General features: G+C 42.5%; 1 protein-coding gene and 1 pseudogene across 2 annotated transcripts in view; one reads left to right on the top strand and one right to left on the bottom strand.

The window, feature by feature from the left end:
* Positions 1-525: 525 nt before the first annotated feature.
* LOC308495006 (NACHT, LRR and PYD domains-containing protein 12-like) overlaps positions 526-24,469 on the top strand; it is a 77,014-nt pseudogene continuing 53,070 nt past the window's right edge. Inside the window, exons 1-11 of the transcript in view lie at positions 526-565; positions 8,432-8,917; positions 9,362-10,510; positions 12,239-12,367; positions 19,248-19,421; positions 19,536-19,706; positions 21,470-21,649; positions 22,310-22,480; positions 22,586-22,762; positions 23,048-23,218; positions 23,340-23,510. The product of the transcript in view is annotated as an NACHT, LRR and PYD domains-containing protein 12-like (transcript). The remainder of the gene's footprint in view (positions 566-8,431; positions 8,918-9,361; positions 10,511-12,238; positions 12,368-19,247; positions 19,422-19,535; positions 19,707-21,469; positions 21,650-22,309; positions 22,481-22,585; positions 22,763-23,047; positions 23,219-23,339; positions 23,511-24,469) is intronic.
* TEX13B (testis expressed 13B) lies at positions 15,543-16,781 on the bottom strand (the record flags this gene model as incomplete). Its single annotated transcript, XM_081042240.1, is given in 3 exon segments — positions 15,543-15,849; positions 15,851-16,149; positions 16,323-16,781. Coding segments are annotated over 3 exon segments (1,065 nt in total).

Below are 24,469 nucleotides of genomic sequence, written 5' to 3'. Positions count from 1 at the left end.
CTTCACAGCCATTTACTTAAACTGGGTCTAAAAACCAGTTATAAAATAATCCCATAATTCCTCAAAGGTCTATTAATTTTAACTCACTCTCTGGTATAATTTCTATGTCAGAGTTCTTTAGTTGCAGGCAACAGAAATTGATTTCTGAGTAACTTAAGCAAAAAATAGGGATTTTTGGAAGGATCCTGGAGTTGCTCTAAACCAAATGAAGTACTGAAAAACAAGGCCTCAAGGAGGTCAGGAACTGAGGAAGCTTAGGGCCTTTGGATAACAGAACCTCAGTCTCTACAGTCTCCATTCAGGTTTAAAAATCCAGGCACAGAGAATCTGATTATTCCTCTCAGAAGGATGAAATCTTATTAAAACAAAAATCAGTGAAAGAATGCTGGACAAACTAAACAATAGCTACCAAAGGGGGTAAGAAAAAGAGGGGTGTTGACATCCAAGTGGAGATGTTGAGTAAGCCTTTCATCTGGATCTCAGAGGAGAGGGCTAGACTGGAATAAACAATTAAGGATTGTGAGGATGATTGAAATGCACGTGGTTGAGATTGCCCAGGAAGAGAGTGAGTGGCCATCCACCCCTCCAGCTCCATTACCTGAAGGCGGGAGTGCTTACTGGAGTAATTTATAACTGGAGGATTGTTTCTCCTTTTTGAAGGATATGATATTTCTCATGATTGGGAAAAGAGTCCAGAGTATGACAATATAGTAACACTGTGCTGGTAACATTCCATCTCCTAAGAATGAAGTTGTTAAATGAATGAATTTTGATGGACTGTAACTTCTTTTTATCAGTTACAGTAAATGCCATCTTATTTTTTCTGTAAAATGTATTATTTATATCGCACTTGGTCCTGTGCTAAGTGTTTTATGTATGAGCCAAAGCTCATCATCCAAGATTCTGTTTTAATTTATCAGGAATGTGGACTAGGCATTGGATTTTTTTTAAAAAAAGCTTTTATTTATTTATTCAGTTTATTCAAGACACATTCAATGAATGTCTTCTCTATGCCAAACACTCTCTAGGCATTTACTTTCTAGTAAGATGTATCAGTTAGGTATTGCCACAGCAATATATAACAACAACCACAAAATCTCAGTGGCATGAAAAATTAAGAATTTATTAAGCACTTATTCTGACAGATCAGGAGACCCGCTGGGATTCAGCTGATTAGGTAGGGCTCTGTTGGGCAAATCTGGTTCAGACTGGGGTGACCAGACTTTTCTTGCTGCAGGGCTGTGAGTAAACTGGGGTGGCTCTGCTTCCTGTATGTCTCATCCTCAGACCAGTGAACTAGTGGGGCTTGTTTCTCTCATGGCTTGTCTCGTAGCAGTGGCAGAATCACGAGAGGGGACATGTCTAGCTGTACAAGCACATTTCAAGCCCAGCTTCAGTCACATCTGTGTACACCCCATTGGCTAAAGCAAGTCTCAAGGCTAAGCTCGAAGACAAGAGGTGGGAAAATAAGCTCCACTTCTTTTGTGTGGACCTGCAAAGTTCGTGGCAAGACTGAGAATTGGGGCCAATAATTCAATTTAGGTGGGGAAGACTGAAAATGAACAATAAGCAAAATACATAAGAAAATTATCAAGTGTATTAGAAAGTGATATGTAATGTTGCAAAAAAAAAAGAAGAAGAAAAGAAAAAAGATCTGGAGGCTCATGTGAAGATGATTCTAATCTGTGGCTAGGACTGAAACCACTGACCACACGATGTTCAACCTGGAAAGAAACCTAAGCTAACATTTCCTTAACTATTTTGAAAATAATAAAACAGACCCAGAAAGTAGAAGAATCTACCTATAGACTCAAGATCTATAGGTAATATAGCTACAGAAATTGAGCTAGGGCCTATGGCTTCTGACTTTCTATAGACTTTTTCTGACTTTCTATACCATATTATTCCACTTCATGGCCTTAGAATTCTCCCTTTACCAATGGCATCAAAAATGTGTTGTGAGGGCGGCCGATGGCTCAGTTGGTTAGATCACAAGCTCTAGGTCACCGGTTCAATTCCCACATGGGCCAGTGAACTGCACCCTCCACAATTAGATTGAAAACAGTGGCTTGAGCTTGGAGCTGAGCCACTAGTGGGCGGCCGGTTGGCTCAGTGGTTAGAGCACAGTGCTCATAACACCAAGGTCGCTGGTTCAAGTCCCACATGAGCCAGTGAGCTGCACCCTCCACAACTAGATTGAAAACAACTTCACTTGGAGCTGAGCTGCGCTCCCCACAACTAGATTGTAAAAACAATGACTTGACATCCTGGAAAAACACTGTTCCCCAGTATTCCCCAATTTAAAAGAGAGAGAGAGAGAGAGAGAGAGAGAGAGAGAGAGAGAGAGAGGCGTAGTAAAATAAGATAACCTCAAAAAACATATGTTGTGGAAGGACACACACATTCTCTCTTATCTTGACCACAGACATTAGAGGTATACTCCCTAAGTCCTACACTTCCTTTACTAACCCAAGTCAGAGCCCAATCTGACATTACCTGTATTTATACTCTTCAAAAGTTTGCAAACATTCTATCTTCTTTTAGCTTTTTGTTCATTCAAGTTGAATACTACTGATTTTGGGCTATCTTCATGTCATCCCACTAGACCCACCCCAGCTGTCTAGGGGGTTATTGGGCCTTCTATCTTCCGCAACTCTGTAATGCCTTAAATGAGTAGAGTAGCCTTGCTTCAGTTACTTTTTTTACTCTGGGCTTCCACTAGGCCTTACAGTCATCATTTCTGTTTTGGATTACAGTGTTCTTGTCTAAAATCAACGACAAAGAAAGAATCCTCAAGGCAGCCAGGGAAAAAAGACGGTAACATACAAAGGAAAGCCCATTAGATTATCATCAGATTTTTCAGCAGAAACTCTACAAGAATAATATATCCAGCAGAGATATCATTTAGATATGAAGGCGGAATAAAGACCTTTCCAGACATAGAGAAGCTGGGGGAATTTTCCTACACACGACCTGCACTGCAAGAAATACTAAAGGAAGCTATTCGACCACCATCAACAGATACAATTTGTGGCAACATAAAAAGGGGGAGAGTAAAGGCCTGAACCAGAATATGGTAATGGAGAAAGTAAGCGTGCTGAAGAAAATGGAATACTCTAAATATCAAACTTTCTTTTACATAAACTTGAGGGTAACACTCAGAAAAATCCAAAACTGAAATATATATGGTAATAAAAGAAGAAACAGAGGGAAACAGCATAGAATACCACTACACAGAAATAATAGACAACAACAAAAAGGCAAAGAAACAATGGAGACACAGCCTTACCAGAAAACTAAAGATAGAATGACACAAAATCCTCAAGTATCAATAATCACCTAAATGTAATTGCTCTGAACTCACCAATAAAAAGGCACAGAGTAACAGACTGGTTCAAATAAACTAAACCCAACCATATGCTGTCTCCAAGAGACACATCTCAGCTACAAGGACAAGTATAGACTCAAAGTGAAAGGGTGGCAATTGACACTCCAATCAAATGGTACACAGAGAAAATCAGGTGTAGCCATAATGATATCAGATGAAACAGACTTCAGGTTGAAAAAGGTAACAAGAGACAAAGATGGACATTTCATAATGGTAAAGGGAAATATACAACAAGAAGACATAGCACTCATCAATATTTATGCCCCCAATCAGGGAGCACCAAAATATACCAAGCAACTACTGACAGAACTAAAGGGAGAAATTGACCAAAACACAATTATACTAGGGGACTTAAATACATCATTGACAGCTATGGATAGATCATTAAACAGAAAATAAATAATGAAAGAGCAGCCCTAAATGGCACATTAGATGAAATGGACATAATTGACATATATAGAGCACTTCATCCTAAAACATCAGACTATGCATTCTTTTCGAGTGTACATGGAACATTCCCAAGGATAGACATATATTGGGACATAAAATCAGCGTCAGCAAATTTAAGAAGATTGAAATTATACCAAGCATATTCTCTGATCACAAGGCTTTGAAATTGGATATCAACTGGGAAAAGAAAGCAGGAAAACACACAAATACATGGAGATTAAACACCATACTTTTAAAGAACGACTGAGTCAAAGAAGAAATTAGAGGAGAGATCAAAATATACATAGAAACAAGTTACAATGAAAATGCATCCTACCAAAATTTTGGGGATTCAGCGAAAGCAGTTTTAAGAAAAAAATTTACATCATTACAGGCCTATCTTAAGAAACAAGAAAAATACCAAATAAATAACCTCATGTTACACCTTAAAGAACTAGAAAAAGAAGAACAAGTGAAACCCAAGGTCAACAGAAGACAGGAAATAACAAAAATCAGAGTAGAGCTAAATGAAATAGAGAACAAAAAGACAATAGAAAAAATTAATGTGACAAAGAGCTGATTCTTTGAAAAGATTAACAATATCGACAAACCCTTGGCTAGTCTCACTAAGATAAAAAGAGAGAAGACACTAATTAACAAAATCAGAAATGAAGAAGGGAAGTTATCAAGGACACCACAGAAATACAAAGGATCATGCAAGAATACTATGAAGGAGTATATGCCAACAAATTCAATAACCTAGAAGAAATGGACAAGTTCTTAGAAACATATAGCCTTCCAAGGTTGAACCATGAAGAACTGGAAAATCTAAACAGACCGATCACCAGTAACGAAATTGAATCAGTCAACCAAAACCTTCCCAAAAGCAAAAGTCCGGGACCAGATGGCTTCACTAGTGAATTCTACCAAACCTTCAAACAAGATATAATACCAATCCTGCTCAAACTCTTCCAAAAAATTGAAGAAGAGACAGTACTCCCTAACTCATTATATGAGGCCTATGTTACCCTGATACCAAAACCTGGTAAGGACAACACAAAAAAAGAAAACTACAGACCAATATCTCTGATGAATACAGATGCAAAAATCCTAAACAAAATTCTAGCAAATCAAATACAACAATGCATTAAAAAGATTATTCATCACGAACAAGTGGTGTTCATCCCCGGTTCACATGGATAGTTCAACATCCGCAAATACATCAATGTGAGACATCACATAAACACAATAAAGGACAAAAATCATATGATTGTATCAATTGATGCAGAAAAGGATTTGACAAGATACAGCATCCATTTATGATTAGAACACTTAATCAAATAGGTATAGAAGGAAAATAGCTTAACATAATAAAGGCCATATATGACAAGCCCTCAGCTAATCTCATAATTAATAGTGAAAAACTGAAGCCCTTTGGTCTACGTTCAGGAACACGACAAGGCTGTCCCCTATCACCTCTGCTTTTCAACATAGTGTTGGAAGTCCTTGCCAGAGCAATCAGGCAAGAGAAAGAAATAAAAGGCATCCAAATTGGGAATGAAGAAGTTAAATTATCACTCTTTGCAGATGACATGATGCTATATATAGAAAACCCTAAAGACTCCACCAAAAAGCTATTAGAAACAATCAACGAATACAGTAAAGTTGCTGGCTACAAAATCAGCGTACAAAAGTCCATTGCATTCCTATATACTAAGAATGAAATCTCAGAAAAAAAAATATAAAAGACAATTCCCTTTGCAATTGCAGCAAAAAGAATAAAATACCTAGGAATAAAGTTAACCAAGGATGTGAAGGACCTTTATGCTGAAAACTATAAGACATGTTCGAAAGAAATTGAAGAAGACACAAATAAATGGAAAGATATTCCATGCTCATGGATTGCAAGAATCAACATAATTAAAATGGCCATATTACCCAAAGCAATATACAGATTTAATGCAATCCCCATGAAAATCCCAATGGCATTTTTTAAAAGAAATATAACAAAAAATCATCAGGTTTGTTTGGATCCACAAAAGACCCGAATAGCCAAAGCAATCTTAAGAAAAAAGAACAATACTGGAGGTATTGCACTGCCTGACTTTAGCTTGTACTACAGGGCTACAATAATCAAAACAGCATGGTATTGGCAGAAAAACAGACACATAGAGCAATGGAATAGAATTGAGAACCCAGAGATAAAACCACATAAATATGGATAGATAATTTTTGACAAAGAAGCTAAAAACATACAATGGAGGAAAGACAGCCTCTTCAATAAATGGTGCTGGGAGAATTGGATAGCACGTGCAAAAGAATGAAACTGGGCTGCTATCTGTCACCATGTACCAAAATTAATTCAAAATGGATCAGAGACTTAAGCATAAGACCTGACACAATAAACTGCATAGAAGAAAACACAGGTACTAAACTTATGGACCTTGGGTTCAAAGAGCAATTTTTGAATTTGACTCCAAAGGCAATGGAAGTAAAAGCTAAAATAAACGAATGGGACTATATGAAACGTAAAAGTTTCTGCACAGCAAAAGGAACCATCAACAAAATAAGGAGGCAACCGACTGAATGGGAGAAGATTTTTGCAAACAGTTCCTCCAATAAGGGGCTAATATCCAAAGTATACAAGGAACTCATGAAACTCAACAACAAAAAAACAAACAACCCAATTGAAAAATGGGCAGAGTACCTGAAGAGACATTTCTCCAAAGAGGACTTACAAATGGCAAATAGACATATGAAAAAATGCTCAACATTACTAATCATCAGAGAAATGCAAATAAAAACCACAATGAGATATCACCTCACCCCAGTCAGAATGGCTATCATCAACAAGACAAATAATAGTAACAAGTGTTGGAGAGGCTGTAGAGAAAAAGGAACCCTCATACACTGTTGTTGGGAATGCAGACTGGTGCAGCAGTTATGGAAGGCAGTGTGGAGGTTCCTCAAAAAATTATGAATAGAATTACCATATGACCCAGCAATCCTAGTCCTGGGTATCTACCCAAAAAATTTGGAAACATTATCCATAAAGACACGTGTGCTCCAATGTTCATTGCAGCTTTGTTTACGGTGGCCAAGACATGGAAACAACCAAAATGTCCTTCGATAGATGAATATATAAAGAAGTTGTGGTATATATACACAATGGAATACTATTAGGCGGTAAGGAAAGATGATATAGGAACATTTGTGACAACATGGATGGATCTTGAGAGTATAATGCTAAGCGAAATAAGTCAGACAGAAAAAGCAGAGAACCCTATGATTTCACTGATATGTGGTATATAAACCAAAAACAACAAAAGAACAAGACAAACAAATGAGAAAGGAAAACTCATAGACACAGACAATAGTTTAGTGGTTACCAGAGAGTAAGGGGGTTGGGGGGTGGGAGATGAGGTAAGGGGGATCAAATATATGGTGATGGAAGGAGAACTGACTCTGGATGGTGAACACACAATGGGATTTATAGATGATGTAATACAGAATTGTACGCCTGAAATCTATGTAATTTCACCAACAATTGTCCCTCCAATAAATTAAAAAAAATAAAATAAAATAAAATAAATTGAGGTCTGAAGGATGAGAAGGAGCTTTGCATTGCAAAAGCAGGAGAAAGAGTGTTGCAGCCCGAGAAAATAGCTAGTGGAAAGACTCCGAAGTGGGACAGACCATGACGTTTGTGAAAATCTAAAAGTAGGCCAGTGTGGCATTAGTGTAGGGACTGAGAAGGAGAATGGTATAAAATGAGGCGAGAAGGGGAGACAGGTAGGGTCCATATCATCGCACCGCTTGTAGGATGAGGAGAAGATTTGCGTTTTATACCAAGTACAATGAAAAGCTCTTGAAAGGTTTGGAGCAGGCCAGTGACATGAGGTAATTGATATTTTTGAATGATCGTGTTGGCTGCTGTGTGGAGAGGAGCCATAGATAGGCAAGAGTACATGTGTAGGAGGCTGTTTCAGCACTCCAGGAAAGAGTTGATTGTGCCTCGTTCTTAGGTGGTATTTGAGGACGTAGTGATAAGTATGGATTGGAGGCTTACTTTGGAGGTATAAGTGTCAGGCCTTGCTAACTGATTGGATGTAGAGGATGCAAGGGAAAAAGAGCCTTCTAACATTTTTATGAGCAACTGGGTGACACCATTTAACTGAAATGAGATGCCTGGGGAAGGGTTTTTTAGGGAGGGAGGCAGCGGCATAGAAATCAAGAACTCAGGTTGAGACATGTAAAGTTTGAGGAGCCTTTAAGATATCCCAGTGGAGATGGTGGCGGTGGTGGTGGTATTACAGTATTTCCCGAAAATAAGACTGGGTCTTATATTAATTTTTGCTCCAAAAGATGCATTAGGGCATGTTTTCAGGGGATGTCTTTTTTTTTGATGTACAACAATCTACATTTATTCAAATACAGTCATGTGGTCTTCTTCTGGAACATCGTCATGACGTACTAAATGCGTCCGTCTGGCTGATGATCTTATCTGGGGCTTATTTTTGGGGTAGGTCTTATTTTCGGGGAAACACAGTAGTTATAGTTGTTTGCGTTGTTTTCTAGTATTCTGTGATTACTGACTCTTGGTCACCTCATTAGATTACCAGGAAGTATTTAGAAAACATCTAAAAGAAAAATACCTACAAATAGGAGTCAATGAATGTTATCACCATGGCAAGCATATAGAATTAGTCTGCTTGTTGTAAAAGAACACGGTATATCAGAAAAGTCTCTGTGTGGAATTCCTCAAGAAGATAACTTTATCGAAATGGAACACGTATTTGATCTTGATGAAGAGGGCTCTAGCTCATCCCAAACTGTGGTGCTTCATGGCTGTGCTGGGATTGGGAAAACAGCTGAGGGGCACAAGTTCATGTTTGACTGGGCAGCAGGAATGGTTACTCCAGGCAGGTTTCATTATCTCATCTACGCAAACTGCCGAGAAATAAGCAATATTACTAACCTGAGTGTTGCCGACCTGACAACTAACACTTCCCAAGATATGGATGGACCAACCCTGGATGTTATTCTTCTATATCCAGAGAAGCTTCTGTTCATTTTTTAAAAATTTTTCCTCTGATTAAAGTTTAATGCAAGGTGAATAGAACATATCTAATGGCTTAAACAATTAGTTCCATTTACAACTCAATTAAATTCCTTCAATCATTAAAGCTGTATTTATAAGTTTAACAGTTAATTTTCTATTCAACACTTCAGTGCCTCTAACAACCATTGCCTTCCCAAGTACTTGAAAAACTCTATCAAGTCTGATTGAACAAACTGATAAATATGGTAAACCTTTAAAAACATTCTGGTGCTATTTAAAAACTTAGCTAAAGTCTCTTATCCCTTTCAATTTATGACTATAACATTAATTACTCAATTGCATGTTGTAAAATGGAATCAACTCTATTATATTCTCTCATATGCCAAAACCCCTTAAAACCCTACAATCATTGTAAATACCAAACACACACAGAGTGTTCCAATGATTACTAAAATCTATTTTTGAAGGTAACAGCGCTTCAGTACCCTGTAGGTGACCAGGAAGAGAATCTTAGTTCTAACCCCCAGGAGAGGAAGCCAGTAGAGACCCTCTTACGTAGTTTTGTGAGGAAAAAATTGTTTCCTGAATGCTCCTCCCTCCTGATAAGTGCCTGGCCTATGACCGTAAAGAAGCTCCACTCTCTGTTAAAACAACCTATCCAGTCAGGGATCCTGTGGTTTACAGATGCTGAAAAGAGAGCATATTTCTTGAGTCAGTTTTCAGGTGCTAATGCAGCAATGAGAGTCTTTTATGGTCTGTGAGAAAATGAAGGCCTTGACAGTGTGTCTTCTCTTCCCATCATCTCCTGGATGATCTGCACTGTCCTGCAGTCACAGGGAGATGGTGACAGGACTCTCATGAGGTCACTTCATACCATGACTGATGCGTATCTGCTCTACTTTTCCAAGTGCCTCCAAACCCTTACAGGCATCTCGGTGTGAAAGGGACAAAGTTGCCTGCGGGGTCTTTGCTCTTTGGCTGCGGAGGGCCTGCAGAAGCAGCAGGTCCTATTTGAAGTCAGCAACCTTAGAAGACATGGGATAGAAGTGGATGATACCTTTCTCAATCACTTTTTGGAGGAAAAAAGCTGAAAGAGGTGTCAATGTCTACACTTTCCTTCACTGCTGTGTTCTATGACTTGAAGAATGACAGCAGCTGGATGTTTTTTGATCAAGTGGAGAGAACGTGGCAAGGTATATTCCAACAATATGGAAAAGGGTTTTCATCATTAATGATACAGTTCTTATTTGGCCTCTTGCATGAAGGAAATGGGAAGGTTGTGGAAACTACTTTTGGAAGAAAAGTCTCTCCAGGACTTCGAGAAGAGTTATTGATGTGAACTGAGAGAGAAATAAGGGATAGAGCTTCTAGGTTACAGATTGAGCCAATGGACTTGTTTCACTGTTTGCGTGAGATTCGGGAAGAAGAATACGCAAAAAGATAATTGATAATTTACACTTAATCCCACTGCTTCAACCTACCTCTACAAAAATGGACATTCTGGCTATGTCATTCTGTGTAAAAAGCAGTCACAGTCACCTCTCATTGTCTCTGAAGTGTCAGCACCTACTTGGATTTGAGGAGGAAAAGCGAGTCTCAGCATTCATACCACCAGCCTTGACCTCTAACCAGTGAGTACAGTAATGTCTTCTTCTGTGTTCTGGTCAAATGGTGGGCCTTCTTGTCTATTTCAAGTATTCAGGCACATGATCATTTCTAGCATTGTCTATAAATAAAACGAATCGTATCCACATTCCATATGTATGTCAGTCAACAGAGTAAGGATTTATCGAATATCTATCACATATTGAACACTGGCCTAGGTAGACACTGAGGTAAAGCTGACAGTTTTTAGCATTTACTATGTGCCAGGCAGTGCTAGCCACTATAAGAGTGTGTTTGTGTGTGTGTCTGTGTGTGTGCATATGTGTGTGTATTAGTCTTCATTGTCACTCTGTGAATGTACTCTATAATTGTGTATTATGAGTATATAAATCAAGATTACCATTGAGGACTCTGCTGTTTTGGTGTTGATGACTATTCTGGAAAAGGTTATAAATTTAATCTTGAACTGTTTGACACTTTCCTCTGCATATACTTCATCACTGAGGCCTCAAAGAGCTCCAGGTTAGTAAAGGGCAGAGCTGTACTCTAGTGTACGTTGCTGTGAAGCCTGGGCTCTTCCAGTCTTGCACCTTCAAAGGGTCGAGAGTTGAAGTTCAGAGGCGTAGGTAAACCACTTACAGGAAACAGGCTCTGTACACTATTATACAAAATACAGTTCTACTGACTGATTGGCTAAAGCAGTTGAGCAGACATATACTTGTGTTCTCTAAAAAATGCCACTGATCGTAAATCTGTTTTCAATACTTGGGTTAAAATAAGCATTGTCTCTCCTTTAGTTCCTGGGCCAGCTGAGGAGTATGGGACCATGAGAAGGAGAGAAGAATGGCCAAAAAGCTCTACTTGTGAAGTGAGTTAATGAGTCTTTCCCCTGAGAGTTGTATTTCTTCAGTGGGCAGTAGCATAGTGGTGGAGATGAGTTTGGAGAAGTGGAGAGGGGGAGGCAAGGCAGGAATTTGTATTTGGGGCTGGAGAAAAAAGGGTAGGAGAGGTTACACAGACTCAGGATTCTGAAGGACTTTGTCTACAATGTCTTGACAAATGCATGACAGCTTCAGTTCAACTGTATATTATAAAGTAAAATAATGGAGAAATGCATTGAGATATTTTAAACACCGATGGAAACAAATAGGGGCTTCAGGTTCACTCTGGGTTTCCAGAAAATCAGCCTTAGATGGAGTCCTCACCCCCAACTTTATTATTGCCTTTGTCAGAGGGCTTAAACTCTCTTCAAAATGTAACCTAAAATACTCCTTTCTCCAGCATGTTGACTAAGTGTGACTTTACTAATGAACTTTCCTAGTTCCCAATTATTGCCATTAATTCTTTTATTAGTACTGACAACCAGGAATCAGTTGTATTGTAAAGATAGCTTGATCTCTCTGAGCATCTGCAAAATGGTGATTGTAATACCTGTCATTGGATTAAGGACCAGATAAGATAATGTGTGTATGTAAAGTGCTTACTTCAGTGCCTGGCACGTAGCTTTTGCTTTGGAGTCAGACAGACCTGAGTACTGACCTCTGTTCTGTTCCTACCTATGTGACCTTGGGAAAATTACTTTTTTGTATGTGCCTCAATTCCCCTATCTGAAAAATGGGATAATGCCTCCTAAGGTTTTTGGAAGAGGTAAATTAGTAGTAGTAGTATGGTAACAGAAGCCAAAATAAGCCTTTTTAAATTTTTGTTTTCAATTATTTCTTTTTTAATTATTTTTGCCTTCACATCTCTTTTAGGTCCTTCCAGCTGCGCAATTTGCCAGTGTCTCAGCTACACTTGCTCTGCCAACCACTGTGTAATCCATGTTGTAAAATCAAAGACCTGAAGAAAGTTGAATTTTGCTTTAAACTCTTAGGTATTTGCAAGTAAAGACTGGGTTGCTAGAAATTGCACTTGTAGCTGATTGGACCTGAAAACGAAGTATAACTAGTGCTCAGCTTCTCCATAGAGAAACAGCCAATGAACAGACATGCTATGAGCTTGGAAGGGGTAGGAAGTGAAGTATGGATGCCTGCCAGCCTCTCCTGCCTCTATCCATTTCTTATGTGCGTTTTTGCTATACTGAGTGGGTGGCAAGCTGTGACACCTCTAAGAGATTCGTGTCTGGTGCCCATCTTGGATTTACCTTCCTTCCTTTTCCTTCCAGACTCCCACTGTCCTCCCCCTCGGTTTTCTTTTGCTTGGGTCCCTTCCCGCTCCATGCAACTGGGTTATCTTTTTCTCTCCCTGCAATCCCCCACCCCCACAGTTATTCCCCAGAGTGCCACTGCTCAGCAGCCCCCACCCCCACCCCGACCTTCTGTCCTCACTCACTCTCAGGTGCCTTGTCTGTCCATATCACTAGCACAGAGGCACGAACCCCCTTGGTTTCCCACCCCCTCACCACACAGATCAGTGTCTGCTCCCCTTTCCTCCTGTTGCAAAGGAAGAAGTGGCCTTTCTAAATCCATCCAAGACAGTAAATTCACTTCCTTTTGTGTTTTTGTGAGCATTTAATTATTTAACTTTATACAACACAGTACATAAAGGTATAAAAGCCCTCCACCTCACTGCCCTGTGACCCACCCGACCTTATACCCCCACACCCCCACTGCTGCTTCCCATCCTGATCCCATCCTCCCTAGGTAATACTTTGTTTGCTAAATGTCTTTCCAGACCTCTTTCTTTGCTTATTCAGGCATAACTCTATAAGGCACACATAAATCTAAAATATACATAGTATGTACACACATATGTACACACATACAGAGAACTTGGGGGGATTTGTGTCATAAAAGAACAAAATGGGCCCTTTGTATTTCTTTTCATCGAACAGTGCAATGGACATCTCTTCAATACAGTAGGCAGGATCTGCCTCATTCTTTTACATCTTTTTGTGTTTTCAAGCTTTCTTCAGCTATCTCCTTCCTCCATGGCTCAAGTTTCTCCTATATTCATAAGAACCCTCTCAGCTGTATATCCCACCTCAATCCTTCCATTCATAGGCAGGAGTCCTTGAAAAAGAGCCTCCCTCACTGCCTGCACTTCCTCATTCCTGCTCCCTCACACCTCAGCACTGTCAGTTTGGCTTCTGCCGCCCCCCCCCATCTGCTCAAAGATCAAGTGAACTCAATGCACTTTTCCCCTCCTGTCTTAGGGGCTCCCTCGCAGCCTGGGGCACTGCTGTGCATGCTCCCTGGCTGCTCTCTTCCCCCTGTTCTGACTCCTCCCAAATACCTCGTCATCTCTGTGATTCCCAACAAGGGTCGATTTTACCTCCCGGTGGACATGTGGCAGTATCTATAGATATTTTTGGTTGTCACAACTAGAGGACATGTGCTATTGGCATCTAGTGGGTAGAGGCCAGGGATTCTGCCAAACATCTTACAGTGTAGCAGACAGACCCTTGCAACATAGAATTATCCAACCTCAAAGGTCAAGAGTGCTGAGGTTGGGAAACCCTGCCCTAGAAGGACATGCCCTAGAAGCCCAAGGACATTTCTGACTAGTGCAGGCTAGGGATCTGCCCGAACAGGAGAGCCCAGAGTCACATCCAGCTGCTGCAGAGATGTCCCAGGGCCACAACAGCTTCAGTCTCTAGGTCCACAGTCCCCAGGCAATGTCCAGGGCTCCTGCAGTTTCAGTCTGGTGTGACTCCTCACCATCCGTCCACCTGTGGGCTAAACCATGCATTTAGTCCCCCCAACACAGCTTATTGACATGAGAGGGGGAGAGGCAGACCATCCTCCTTTCCTGGTTCACCCCCTCCCTTTGGAAATTGACTTTCCATTGGGAGATGTCTGAATTCACTGAGGGCTTTGTACCCAGATTCCCCTCCCTCATTTATCCTAGTGCTAGGTTGGGGGAGAGAATTCCCCAAGATAGCACCATACTTTGGTCAGTGGTCTAGACCAGCAAACTTTCTGTGCACTATTAGTTGCTGACTCACCTCCTGGGCAGTGGCATGAGTTCCCTGTTCAGATTAGATTGTCCCGTTCTGCACTTTGGGGACTGGGGATTATGTTGTCATGGGGCTGAACAAGCCACAGCAGTCCTCTGGAGGCAGCCCTGAGGCATTCCCCTAGGGGTGGCAAGTCTGCAGTGTTGTAAGCCCGGGGTTAACCCCAGGGCTGTTTCGATTGTTTTTCGTGATATAACTCAATCAGTACACGAAAAAGCTTCTTGTCCAAGTCATTCCTGGAGCCTCTTGGGATGCAGGAATCCTCAGTACCCACCACTCCCTGAGGCACGGCCCCAACCAGTTCAGACATTTTCTTTGGTCTGTGGTTTGCAACTGCTCTTCTGGTGCCAATTTCTGACTTGTAAATAATCTGGTTTCTCAGAACAGGAACCCACTCAATTTAACTTAAAGAAAAGAGGATCTACGTAGAATGGATTTTCACCCAGCCCAATTGCAGGAAGTGGAAACGTGGTCGGGGTTCCCCTTCTATCTCTGAGGTCATAGGGTCAACACTTCTCTGTGCCTGCCTGCTCCCGGGGACGTAACACTGGTATCCTCTAAAAGACACTTAGCCTCTGTAAAGCACGTGGCTCTGCTTCCCACAGCCAGGGCTAGGCCTCTGCTATGGCCTCAGTGACCATGGCTTTGCTCTTGGCCCCACCTCCAAGTGACCCACTGCTTCACTGCCTAACACCATCTTGGCTGTGGAATCTGCCTCTGCTCAGATTCTCTAGTGAAGATCTGTTTGGCTCAGGAAGGGTCAAATATCTACTCCTGCTGCAATCAGCTACAACTTAGGTACGGGGAGAGAGTGGGTGCCCAGGTCCACCAGATACTAGGATGGGGGAGAGATACACACAAACAGAAGCTGCAGCAGGTTTGGGGTGTTGAATACCAATGCTCTGGAACACCAACGGGATCATTAAAACGTGTTTCTCCCTATCAATCTATACCCTCCCCACCTCCTACTGAACCTGGCCTGCTCCCCTAGCCCCATTCTCCCACTCATTCCCTCCCTCCTCTCCCCAGCCCCCCATCTCACCCCCTGAAAATTGATCTCCCATTGGGACACGTTTCTGTTCTATTAAACATTTTTTATTTCAAGGCTTCTGTAGCCAGATCCCCCCCCCACAACAGAAGCAAATTTCCCTCCGTGAGAAATTCACGGCTTTACACCAAGGGCAGTCCCAATCCCCCGGCTTGCGAAATACTAGAGGTCTCTGCTGTTTGGGATCAGCGTCTCTGCCTCTTTGTGGTTCTTGAGGGCCTTTTCCCTGGGGTCCCACATCAGACCATGATCTAACATCAGAGGGTCCCCCATTGGAAGACATCTGATATGGAGCTCCTGCAGCGAAGGCCACCGCTGGTGCAGATGGTATGGGTGCACCTGTGAAGGAAGGTAATGGGTGAGTACATGAATGAGGCAGGGGGCTGGATAAGAAGGGTTGCTGGTGAGACTGTGGACCCGGGCTTCAGGGTCCCAGAGAAATAAAACGTGCCTGTTTCCACTGATCTGAGATCTCCCTCCTTTGGCCTACCAGAGGTGTATCTGCCCCCCACCCAGAAGCTGCAGGAGATCTCCACCCAGCTCCTATATGCGGCCTCTACCCTCAGCATCCTTCTGTCTCCCTCCTCCTCCTGCAGCGCCCCCAGTGGTGGCAGTAGTAGTAGCAGCCTCTGTCGTGTCTTCCTCCTCACCTGCTCTTTCTATCCCAGCCGAAGTGACAGTGGCCAGGCCTGGTCCTTCTTCGACGCCCTCCTGCTCCCTGGCAGTCTGCAGCTCCTGCAGAGAAGAAACAGGGTTGAGATCTATTCTGGAGGCAGAGAGGGGTACGGGGCGAGGAGACGGGGCGGGAGACAGGGCAGTGGGGTAATCTTACAGCCTGGAAGAGCTTCCACCTCAGCAGGTCCCTCTCTTTCTGCACCTCCTCCAGTTTAGCCTGGGTGAGCCGCAGATGGTAGGCCGCCTCCTTGCGCTCCATCTCCTTCTGCTCTGTGAGCTCCCTCAGGTTTGAGGCCAAGGTCTGGGCAGCCGACTTGTGCAGTTTGCAAAAGTTGTGTAGCCACTGCACCCTGCATGTGTGTAACTGGCGCTGCTTGTGGGCAAAGCGCAGGCCCAGGGCCAGGCAGCCCCAGGCACAGGCCTCTTTGGCCTCGCTGGGCAACTCGCTGCCCTCCAGGATGCCCCTGAGCTTGTCCTCCACCTCAGCCCAGGACAGAGATTTATTCTCGAGGTAGAATTCAGGGCCTTTTACATGCCTGGCCATTTTCTCGTTGATGAAGGCCATCACCGTGTCATGATGAAACCCACCAGAGGGGTCCTCTGGGTTCAAAGCCATGATGTTAGAAGGCCTCAGGGGCTTTTCTGGCTCTGCAGACACAAATCAACGAGTTGCCCTTTTCCATCTCACTTAGCCCTGCCCCCCTCAGTCACCTCCCATCCACAAGCCCGCGCCCACGCCCCCCCCCAGACCCTTGCCCCGCCTTACGACACCTCCTACCAGGCCTCAACCTCTCCAGCTAGCGGCCAGAAGAGGTGAGGGTGGGCCACACCCACTGACCTAGCCCTGCCCCCCTCAGTCACCTCCCATCCACAAGCCCGCGCCCACGCCCCCCCCCACCCTTGCCCCGCCTTACGACACCTCCTACCAGGCCTCAACCTCTCCAGCTAGCGGCCAGAAGAGGTGAGGGTGGGCCACACCCACTGACCTAGCCCTGCCCGCCTCAGTCACCTCCCATCCACAAGCCCGCGCCCACGCCCCCCCCCCACCCTTGCCCCGCCTTACGACACCTCCTACCAGGCCTCAACCTCTCCAGCTAGCGGCCAGAAGAGGTGAGGGTGGGCCACACCCACTGACCACACCCACGTACCGAGCCCAAAGAGAAGGCACACCTTTCTCCAAGCGCTGGTGGGGGAAAGGAAGCCTGGGGCCAACCCCAGAGGCTTTTACCCTGGGATTGTTCCAACTTACAGAGACAACAGGGGTGGGAGGGAATGTGCCAGGAAGATCCCTTGCTCCCACCCCCAGGATAAAAGGGAAGCTCCACTGTTGAAAGTCCTTGAAGGTGCGAAGAAACAGGAGTGGTCAGAAAAGACTTAGATCCAAGAATGTGAAGCACTTGTAATTAAGTTTTATAAAAGGTAAACCCCCCACCGCACTGCCATAATGGTTTGTCCCATGCCAGGGGTCCCTCCCCTCTTATGACTGGAATGTTCTAGAACAGAAAAGAGTTGGAAGCTCTCGGTGGCCTCAGGTACTTCCTGGAGGAAGAGGGTAGAGCCAGAACGTCGTCCCCCATTGGGTCCTGGGACCGAACACTGTAGTCACTAAATAATTGTAAATCCTGACGTTATCTACCCCCCAAACGCGTCTTGAATCTGTCTACCTCCCCGCCGGCCACCATACTAGTCCTGCCCCCGCCAGTTTTTCCCTGGGGGACCAGTGCAGCCCTCTGATACCAGGTCTGTCTCCTGCCCTGTTCTATCATCAGAGGGATCTGACCATGTCTCTTTAAACCTCCATTGGCTTTCTGATGCCTACAGGATAAACCAGACAGACGCCAGGCTGAGCCCTACGTTGCCCCTTACTATATGACCTTGTGCTATAACCGAATCTCAGTTTCTATCTGTGAGCTTACAATGAGGGCTGCATGACAAAGTGCATGTACAGTTGATATAATGTTTTCTATAACCCTATTTTTGTAACATACAAACAAATCATGAGTGTGTGTGTGTGTGTGTGTGTCTTTTCACATGATTTTTGGGAAAAGGAGTGGAAGGATATACACCAGACACTTAGTATTGGTAGTCTCTAGGAGGTGGACTTGTAGGGAAGATTGGGAAAAAGTTTTTATCTTTTAAAATAATGTCTTTCCATGATTTCATTTGTTACAAATAACATAACTCTGTATATATACATGCATTAAAAGTCTGTAAAGTTATATACCAAATTTTTGAAAGTGGTTATATTTGGGTGGTAGGAATATAGTACTTTGAAAAAAGTTGATTTTTTATATTTTTCTCTATTGTAAAAATTATCATGAACATGTATTTTTCAAAATTTTTAAAAACTGTTTTTTCTGATGACTTCTAATCATTATCAATAATTGTTAATTACCTAGAAACTAAATGTCTCCCTATAAGCCCACCCTTCCACCAACCTGGAAGGTAACCACTGTTAATAATTATACATGCATATATAATTATAATACATGCATATAAATTATAATACAATATAATAATTATACACGCATCCAGTCTTTAAAACTAGGCGGTAGCAGAAAACCGGCAGCTTCTCAGATGAAGCGCCCCCCTCTTGCTTCCTGGCCTTTGCATCAGGGAGCTCCTCCAGCGCAGTGTCCCTCAGCCCCTCCTGCCCTGCTTGCTCCCATTCTCCTCACCCACCTAACTCCTGTTCAATTTCGATTCCCCTTTCACAACAGCACTCAAGTATTTCTCCCTCTTTTAAGTTTTCGTGATTCTCCAAACTCCACCCCAAACTAGGCTGAACTCTGCTACCTTTCTGTGTCTCCATGATCCCTTGTGCATACCACTTGCAGTATTTTTCTCACTGTATTATAATCCATGATTTTCTAATTTTTCCCCATTAACTGGGCATGCCTTGAGGGCAGGTTCTGGGTCTTAAGTATTTCCTTGTTTTCAGCATCTAATACAGTAGTAAGCATCCAATAAAGTAATTGTTGAATGAACTGAAATAATTCATTATATCAATAATGTATAAACAGGTACCTTTAAAGAGAGTCCTATTTTGTTTCTTTTCTAAAATGTGTTTTTCTTCACACAGACTGATTTTCTGCGACCTCAGAGTTTCCTGTGGCAGGGACCTCTCCTTAGTATTTGAAACTAACCAGCATCTGACATATTTTGAATTTGTAAAAAATACCCTGGAAAATTCAGGAATGAAGAAGCTTCTTTGTGAAGGATTAAAACAGCCAAACTGCATCTTGCAGACATTGAGGTAAGTGGTGGCAGGGGAATTTGTAATCTGTGTTCATGCCGTTTTTGTCAGTTTCTGCTTGTGTTAGGGGAGAGCATGAATAAGATAACGAGGTCATTCTTCTGTTCTCTGAAGGTTGTACCGATGCCTTATCTCTCCTGCGTCTTGTGGGTTACTAGCAACTGTTCTCAGCACCAATCAGTGGCTCACAGAGCTGGAATTTAGTGAAACAAAACTGGATGCTTCAGGTTTGAAATCACTCTGTGAAGGCTTAAAAGTTCCAAATTGCAAATTACAGAAACTCAAGTAAGTTGTAACTCTTAATTTCCATACTGCAAGAAATATTTTAAAAATATGCAACTCCAGATAGATGTTGTTGAACAAAACGCATTTCAGGAGTCATAGAAAGGAAGAATAAAAGTGGCAGTCCCTAAAATTGTTCCTATGTAACAAGTTTAGGGAGAGAATTTTCAATGTATGTAATAATAACATCAGTGACAATAATAATAACCAACACTACTTACTGAGCGATTGCTTTGTGTTAAGTGTTGTGCTGTTTTGTACACATGATTTTCTTTCTTCCACACAACAGTTCTGAGTGATTCAGATTATTATCCTCATTTTAGCAGATGAGGAAACGGAGATTCAAGGTCAGAACACTAAATAACATGGCAAAGGCACAATTCAAAACCCAGATGTGTCTGACTTCAAAGTCCATGGTAATGAGCTTAATAATAAGTTTATCATATATGTATTATTCAGGGTTCTCCAGAAAAACAGAACTAATACAATGTGTATAAACATATATAGAAAGATTTATTTTAAGGAATTGGCTCACACAGATTTTGGCGACTGTCAAGCTCAATATCTGCACGGTAGGCCAGCAGGCTGGAGACACAGGGAAGAGCCAGTGTTGTAGTTCAAGTCCAAAGGCAGTCTGCTGGCAGAATTCCTTCTTCTTCTGGGGAGGTCAGTCCTTTCCTATTAAAGCATTCAACTGATTAAGTGAGGCCCACCCACATTATAGAGAATAATTTAATTTATTCAGAGTCTACTGATTTAAATGTCAGTCTCATCTAAAACGTATGTCCACAGAAACATCCAGAGTAATGTTTGACCAAATATCTGGGTACCATGATCTAGCCAACTTGACACATAAAATTAACGTGTGTGTGTGTGTGTGTGTGTGTGTGTAATGGGGATATATACATATATATAATATATACACATATATACTTATTATATATATGTATATATATATATATATATATATATATATATATATATATATGGTTTTCTAAAGTAAAAGCTCTTTAGCATTAAAGTTCTCTAAAATCTACTTTGAAACTTGTATGTTTTGCAAAATACCTCTATCTAAAATTTCTATATAGGAAGTTATAACTACATGTTCTTATGAGTCCTCAAAACACAGTTTGGAGCCTGGTAACTCAAGAGAAAATTGAGGACTCAAAGGTTGTAGCGTATATCATAGAAATTCTTGAAAATGATGGAAGAAAAAATTGATCGGAAATGGTTCAAGGAATTGGACTACATATGGAGAAATAAAGATTGAGAAGACAGGAAGGTCAGTAAACGCCACTCTTTGTGCCAAAGAAGGAATATTGATGATGGTGATGGGCTGGGTTTCTCTAGGATGGCAAATTAATAAATAATGGACTTTTATATAAGAGGAAAGGAAAGATTTTTTGACTGTAACATTTACTAAGGATGATTGTAGCATTTCCCCTCTGGGATTTGAAAGAAGATATGAGGTAGAGTGCTAAACTCATGCGGGGAATTAACATGAGATTAAGTCATCTTGAGATTTCCTCCCAGCCCTTTTCTTTTATTGGGCAGTCAACATTTATTGAGTTCCTACTGCAGGACACAATGTTGTGGGAGCAATTCACAAGTCCCTCCCATGGGGTAAAGGGGCTGTGACATACTCAAGGTTGGGGTCTTGTATGGGTGTACCTTTATTTTCTCTGCTCACGAGGTACTGCGGGTAGGGGATGAGTCAGATGATAAAGTGGCCAATCCTGTCTCTGTTCTCCTTCCTTTCTCTCCAGGTTGTTTGCTAGTTTTCTCCCAGAAAGCTCAGAGGCCTTTTGCAAGTATCTTGCCTCTGTTCTCATTTGCAATTCAAACCTCACTGAGCTGGACCTAACTGAAAATCCCCTGGGGGACACAGAAGTGAAGTATCTTTGTGAGAGTCTCAGACATTCCAGCTGTAAAGTGGAGAAACTAGAGTAAGTTTCTTAGAACTATCTGTCATCCTCTTAGGACTCTTGAACTTGTTGCATGCCTGCTCTATGCCAGGATCTATGCTTGGTGCTTGCCAGAGTTATTCCATCTAATTAAATTCTTACAAAAACTACATAGGGTGGGTTTTCTTATCCCTATTGTACAGATGAGGAAACTGAGGTGGAAAAGTGACTTGTTTAAGGTCACACCACTAAAAAGTGGTATAGTCAGGATGTGACTCCAAAATCTGTCTCCTAATTTCATGTTCTTTCCAGTATACTACCCATCCTCTGTGTTTACAGGAATGACATTAATTCTATAAACAGTACCTACTATGTACCCAGCACTGGACTAGGTGTGGATGGAATTATCAGAAGGACTACAAGTAACAAGACTGCCCTTAAGAGCACACAGATATGAAACAATTGGAGAGCAACAGAGTTCCATGTGTAATCAAGTGCTCAACACTGTGGGATCATTTAGAAATGCCAGATAAGCTCAGGGAAAGGGAGGGTGTCACTATGGGCTGGAGACCTCAGGAGGAGACTAAGTGAAGGAGGTGGGCCAGGAGCTGGAACTTGAAGGATGGCTAAGACTTAGCTAAATGGGGAGGCTGGGAGAACATTTGCAGGACGTCAAATGACAGCAGTGGCTGATTTGTCTTCTTTTTCCCCTGGTTACCTCACAGATGCTAGCTGTGTGGAGCTCTCTTCTTTCTTGCAAGTGAGTCAGACTTTAAAAGAGTTGTTTGTGTTTGCCAATGCCCTGGGGGACACAGGAGTGCAGCATCTCTATGCAGGTCCGGGGCATGGGAAGGGTACAGTCGAGAATCTTGTGTAAGTGTCTGCTTGTCCTTGTCCTTATGGGCCTTGGCATTTGAGGTTCACTGGAGCTCCCTGCTGCCATGGTTAACAGCCATCTTGGTGTCCCCATCCCTGCAGGCTTTCCGAATGTTCCCTCTCTGCAGCTTGTTGTGAGCGCCTCGCACAAATCCTGAGCTCTACCCAGAGCCTGACAAAGCTGCTTCTAATTAATAACAAAATTGAAGATTGGGGACTGAAATTGCTTTGCGAAGGATTAAAACAGCCTGAAGGATTAAAACAGTTGAGGGATCTGGCGTAAGTATTGTGGACGATAGCCACAGGCAGACTTTCCTGATGTTTCAGCAAATCCCCAAATTAAATGAGTACCTTTGGGCCTCGTGATTGAATCTCTAAGGAAGCAATAAACGAAGACCTAAATAATTTAGGGGGAATAAATCTCTGCTTGGCCCTGGCCCAAGGGATTTTTCTTTTACACGACACTGATTTTCTAATGTGTTATTTTAGTGAGCAAACACAATTCTTAAAGTGACCCAAGTAAAGATGAAATGACACCAGCCTGTCTACCTTACTCCGTGGCAGATTGTGGACCTGTCATCTGACTGGAGAGTGTTGTCAGCGTTTGTGCAATGCACTCTACACCATTGAGCACCTGAGAGACCGTGACCTCAGTGACAATGCCTGAGGGGATGAGGGCATGCAGGTGCTGTGTGCAGGGTTGAAACACCCGTCCTGCAAACTACAGATCTTGTGGTAAGTACACAAGGACACTTTGTCCACTGAGCTCTTGTTGCCAGGCTCTCCATGAAATGGAAGGTCATTGTGGAACTTGGGATAAAACTGATTTCTTTCCTGAATCCCTGATCCCCCATAGGTTAGCAGACTGTCATCTCACAGATGTGTGCTGTGGAGTCCTCGCCTGTGTCCTCGACAGAAATGAGAACCTAACATTGCTAGACTTAAGTGGAAATTACCTCAAGGATTTTGGAGTGCAAATGCTGTGTGACACACTGATTAATCCAATATGTAAACCACAGACTTTCTAGTAAGTTACATTGGTGGGGGAAGTGGGAGGAACGGGGTCAGGACAGGCATGTTGGGTTTGCTCATAGCCCATTGCAGTGAGCAAAGAGAAGAAAAACAGCACAGGCCATGCTTAAGCAAAATGTCAAAGTGCGTGAAATTACCAGTAGGTTTCCTCCTTGGACACAGGGGCAGGGAGAGAAGCAATGACCAGGTAGCCCTGGTCTCACTGCTAAGAGAACCAGTATGGCGTAGGGGAAAGAGCACTGGATCTAGATTCTGCTAGGTCTGGCTTCAGTACTAGGTCTAGCATCTACGAGCTACATGATCGTGCTTATACAACCTCCCTGAACTTTAGTACCGTTGTCCGTAACGTGGAGCTTGTACTAGTACCTGACTCCCTGGTGTTAGCATGGGGATTGAGTGAAGTGAGACGTTCTGAATGTACCTAGTATAAGCCTTGGCACACAGGAGGTACTCCATAAATGTTAGACCCTCTCCCTTTCCTCTTCTAATACTTGTTAGAGGGCTTGATGTCTACATTTTGAGAGTCTTCAAGACTCAAGTGGATGAAGTTATAATGATGCAGTTACGTAACTGGAGGTCTTGACCCTTTCTGGTCAGTGTCCATCTGCCAGCTCTGCAAACTGGCATGACACACAAAGTAATTCTTAATTTGGATACAGCTATGCTCTGTTGGCAGCTAACCATTGGCCAAATGGCTATTCATTTATGGCATGCAGAACTGGAACACATAATGGAAAATACAGGCCGACTGCAAAAATTCCACATTCCAAAGCCAAATTGATGGATTGAAGTGTAAATGAAAACAACCTAAAAGCCTGATTACAAGTCCGGCTGTAACAGAACCTGGTTTTGTCCTAGCAAAGTGAAGTCTGTTAGTTTCAATGGTTTGAAAGTGTGGTGATTAATGCCAGGAGGAGGAAATTATTCACAACATGATGAGCCCCAGAGGTTTAC

Source organism: Rhinolophus hipposideros, assembly GCF_964194185.1.
Source record: "Rhinolophus hipposideros genome assembly, chromosome: X".
Classification (NCBI taxonomy): domain Eukaryota; kingdom Metazoa; phylum Chordata; class Mammalia; order Chiroptera; family Rhinolophidae; genus Rhinolophus; species Rhinolophus hipposideros.
Note: the sequence above shows the minus strand (reverse complement) of the source record. Positions and strands in the feature narration are given on the sequence as shown.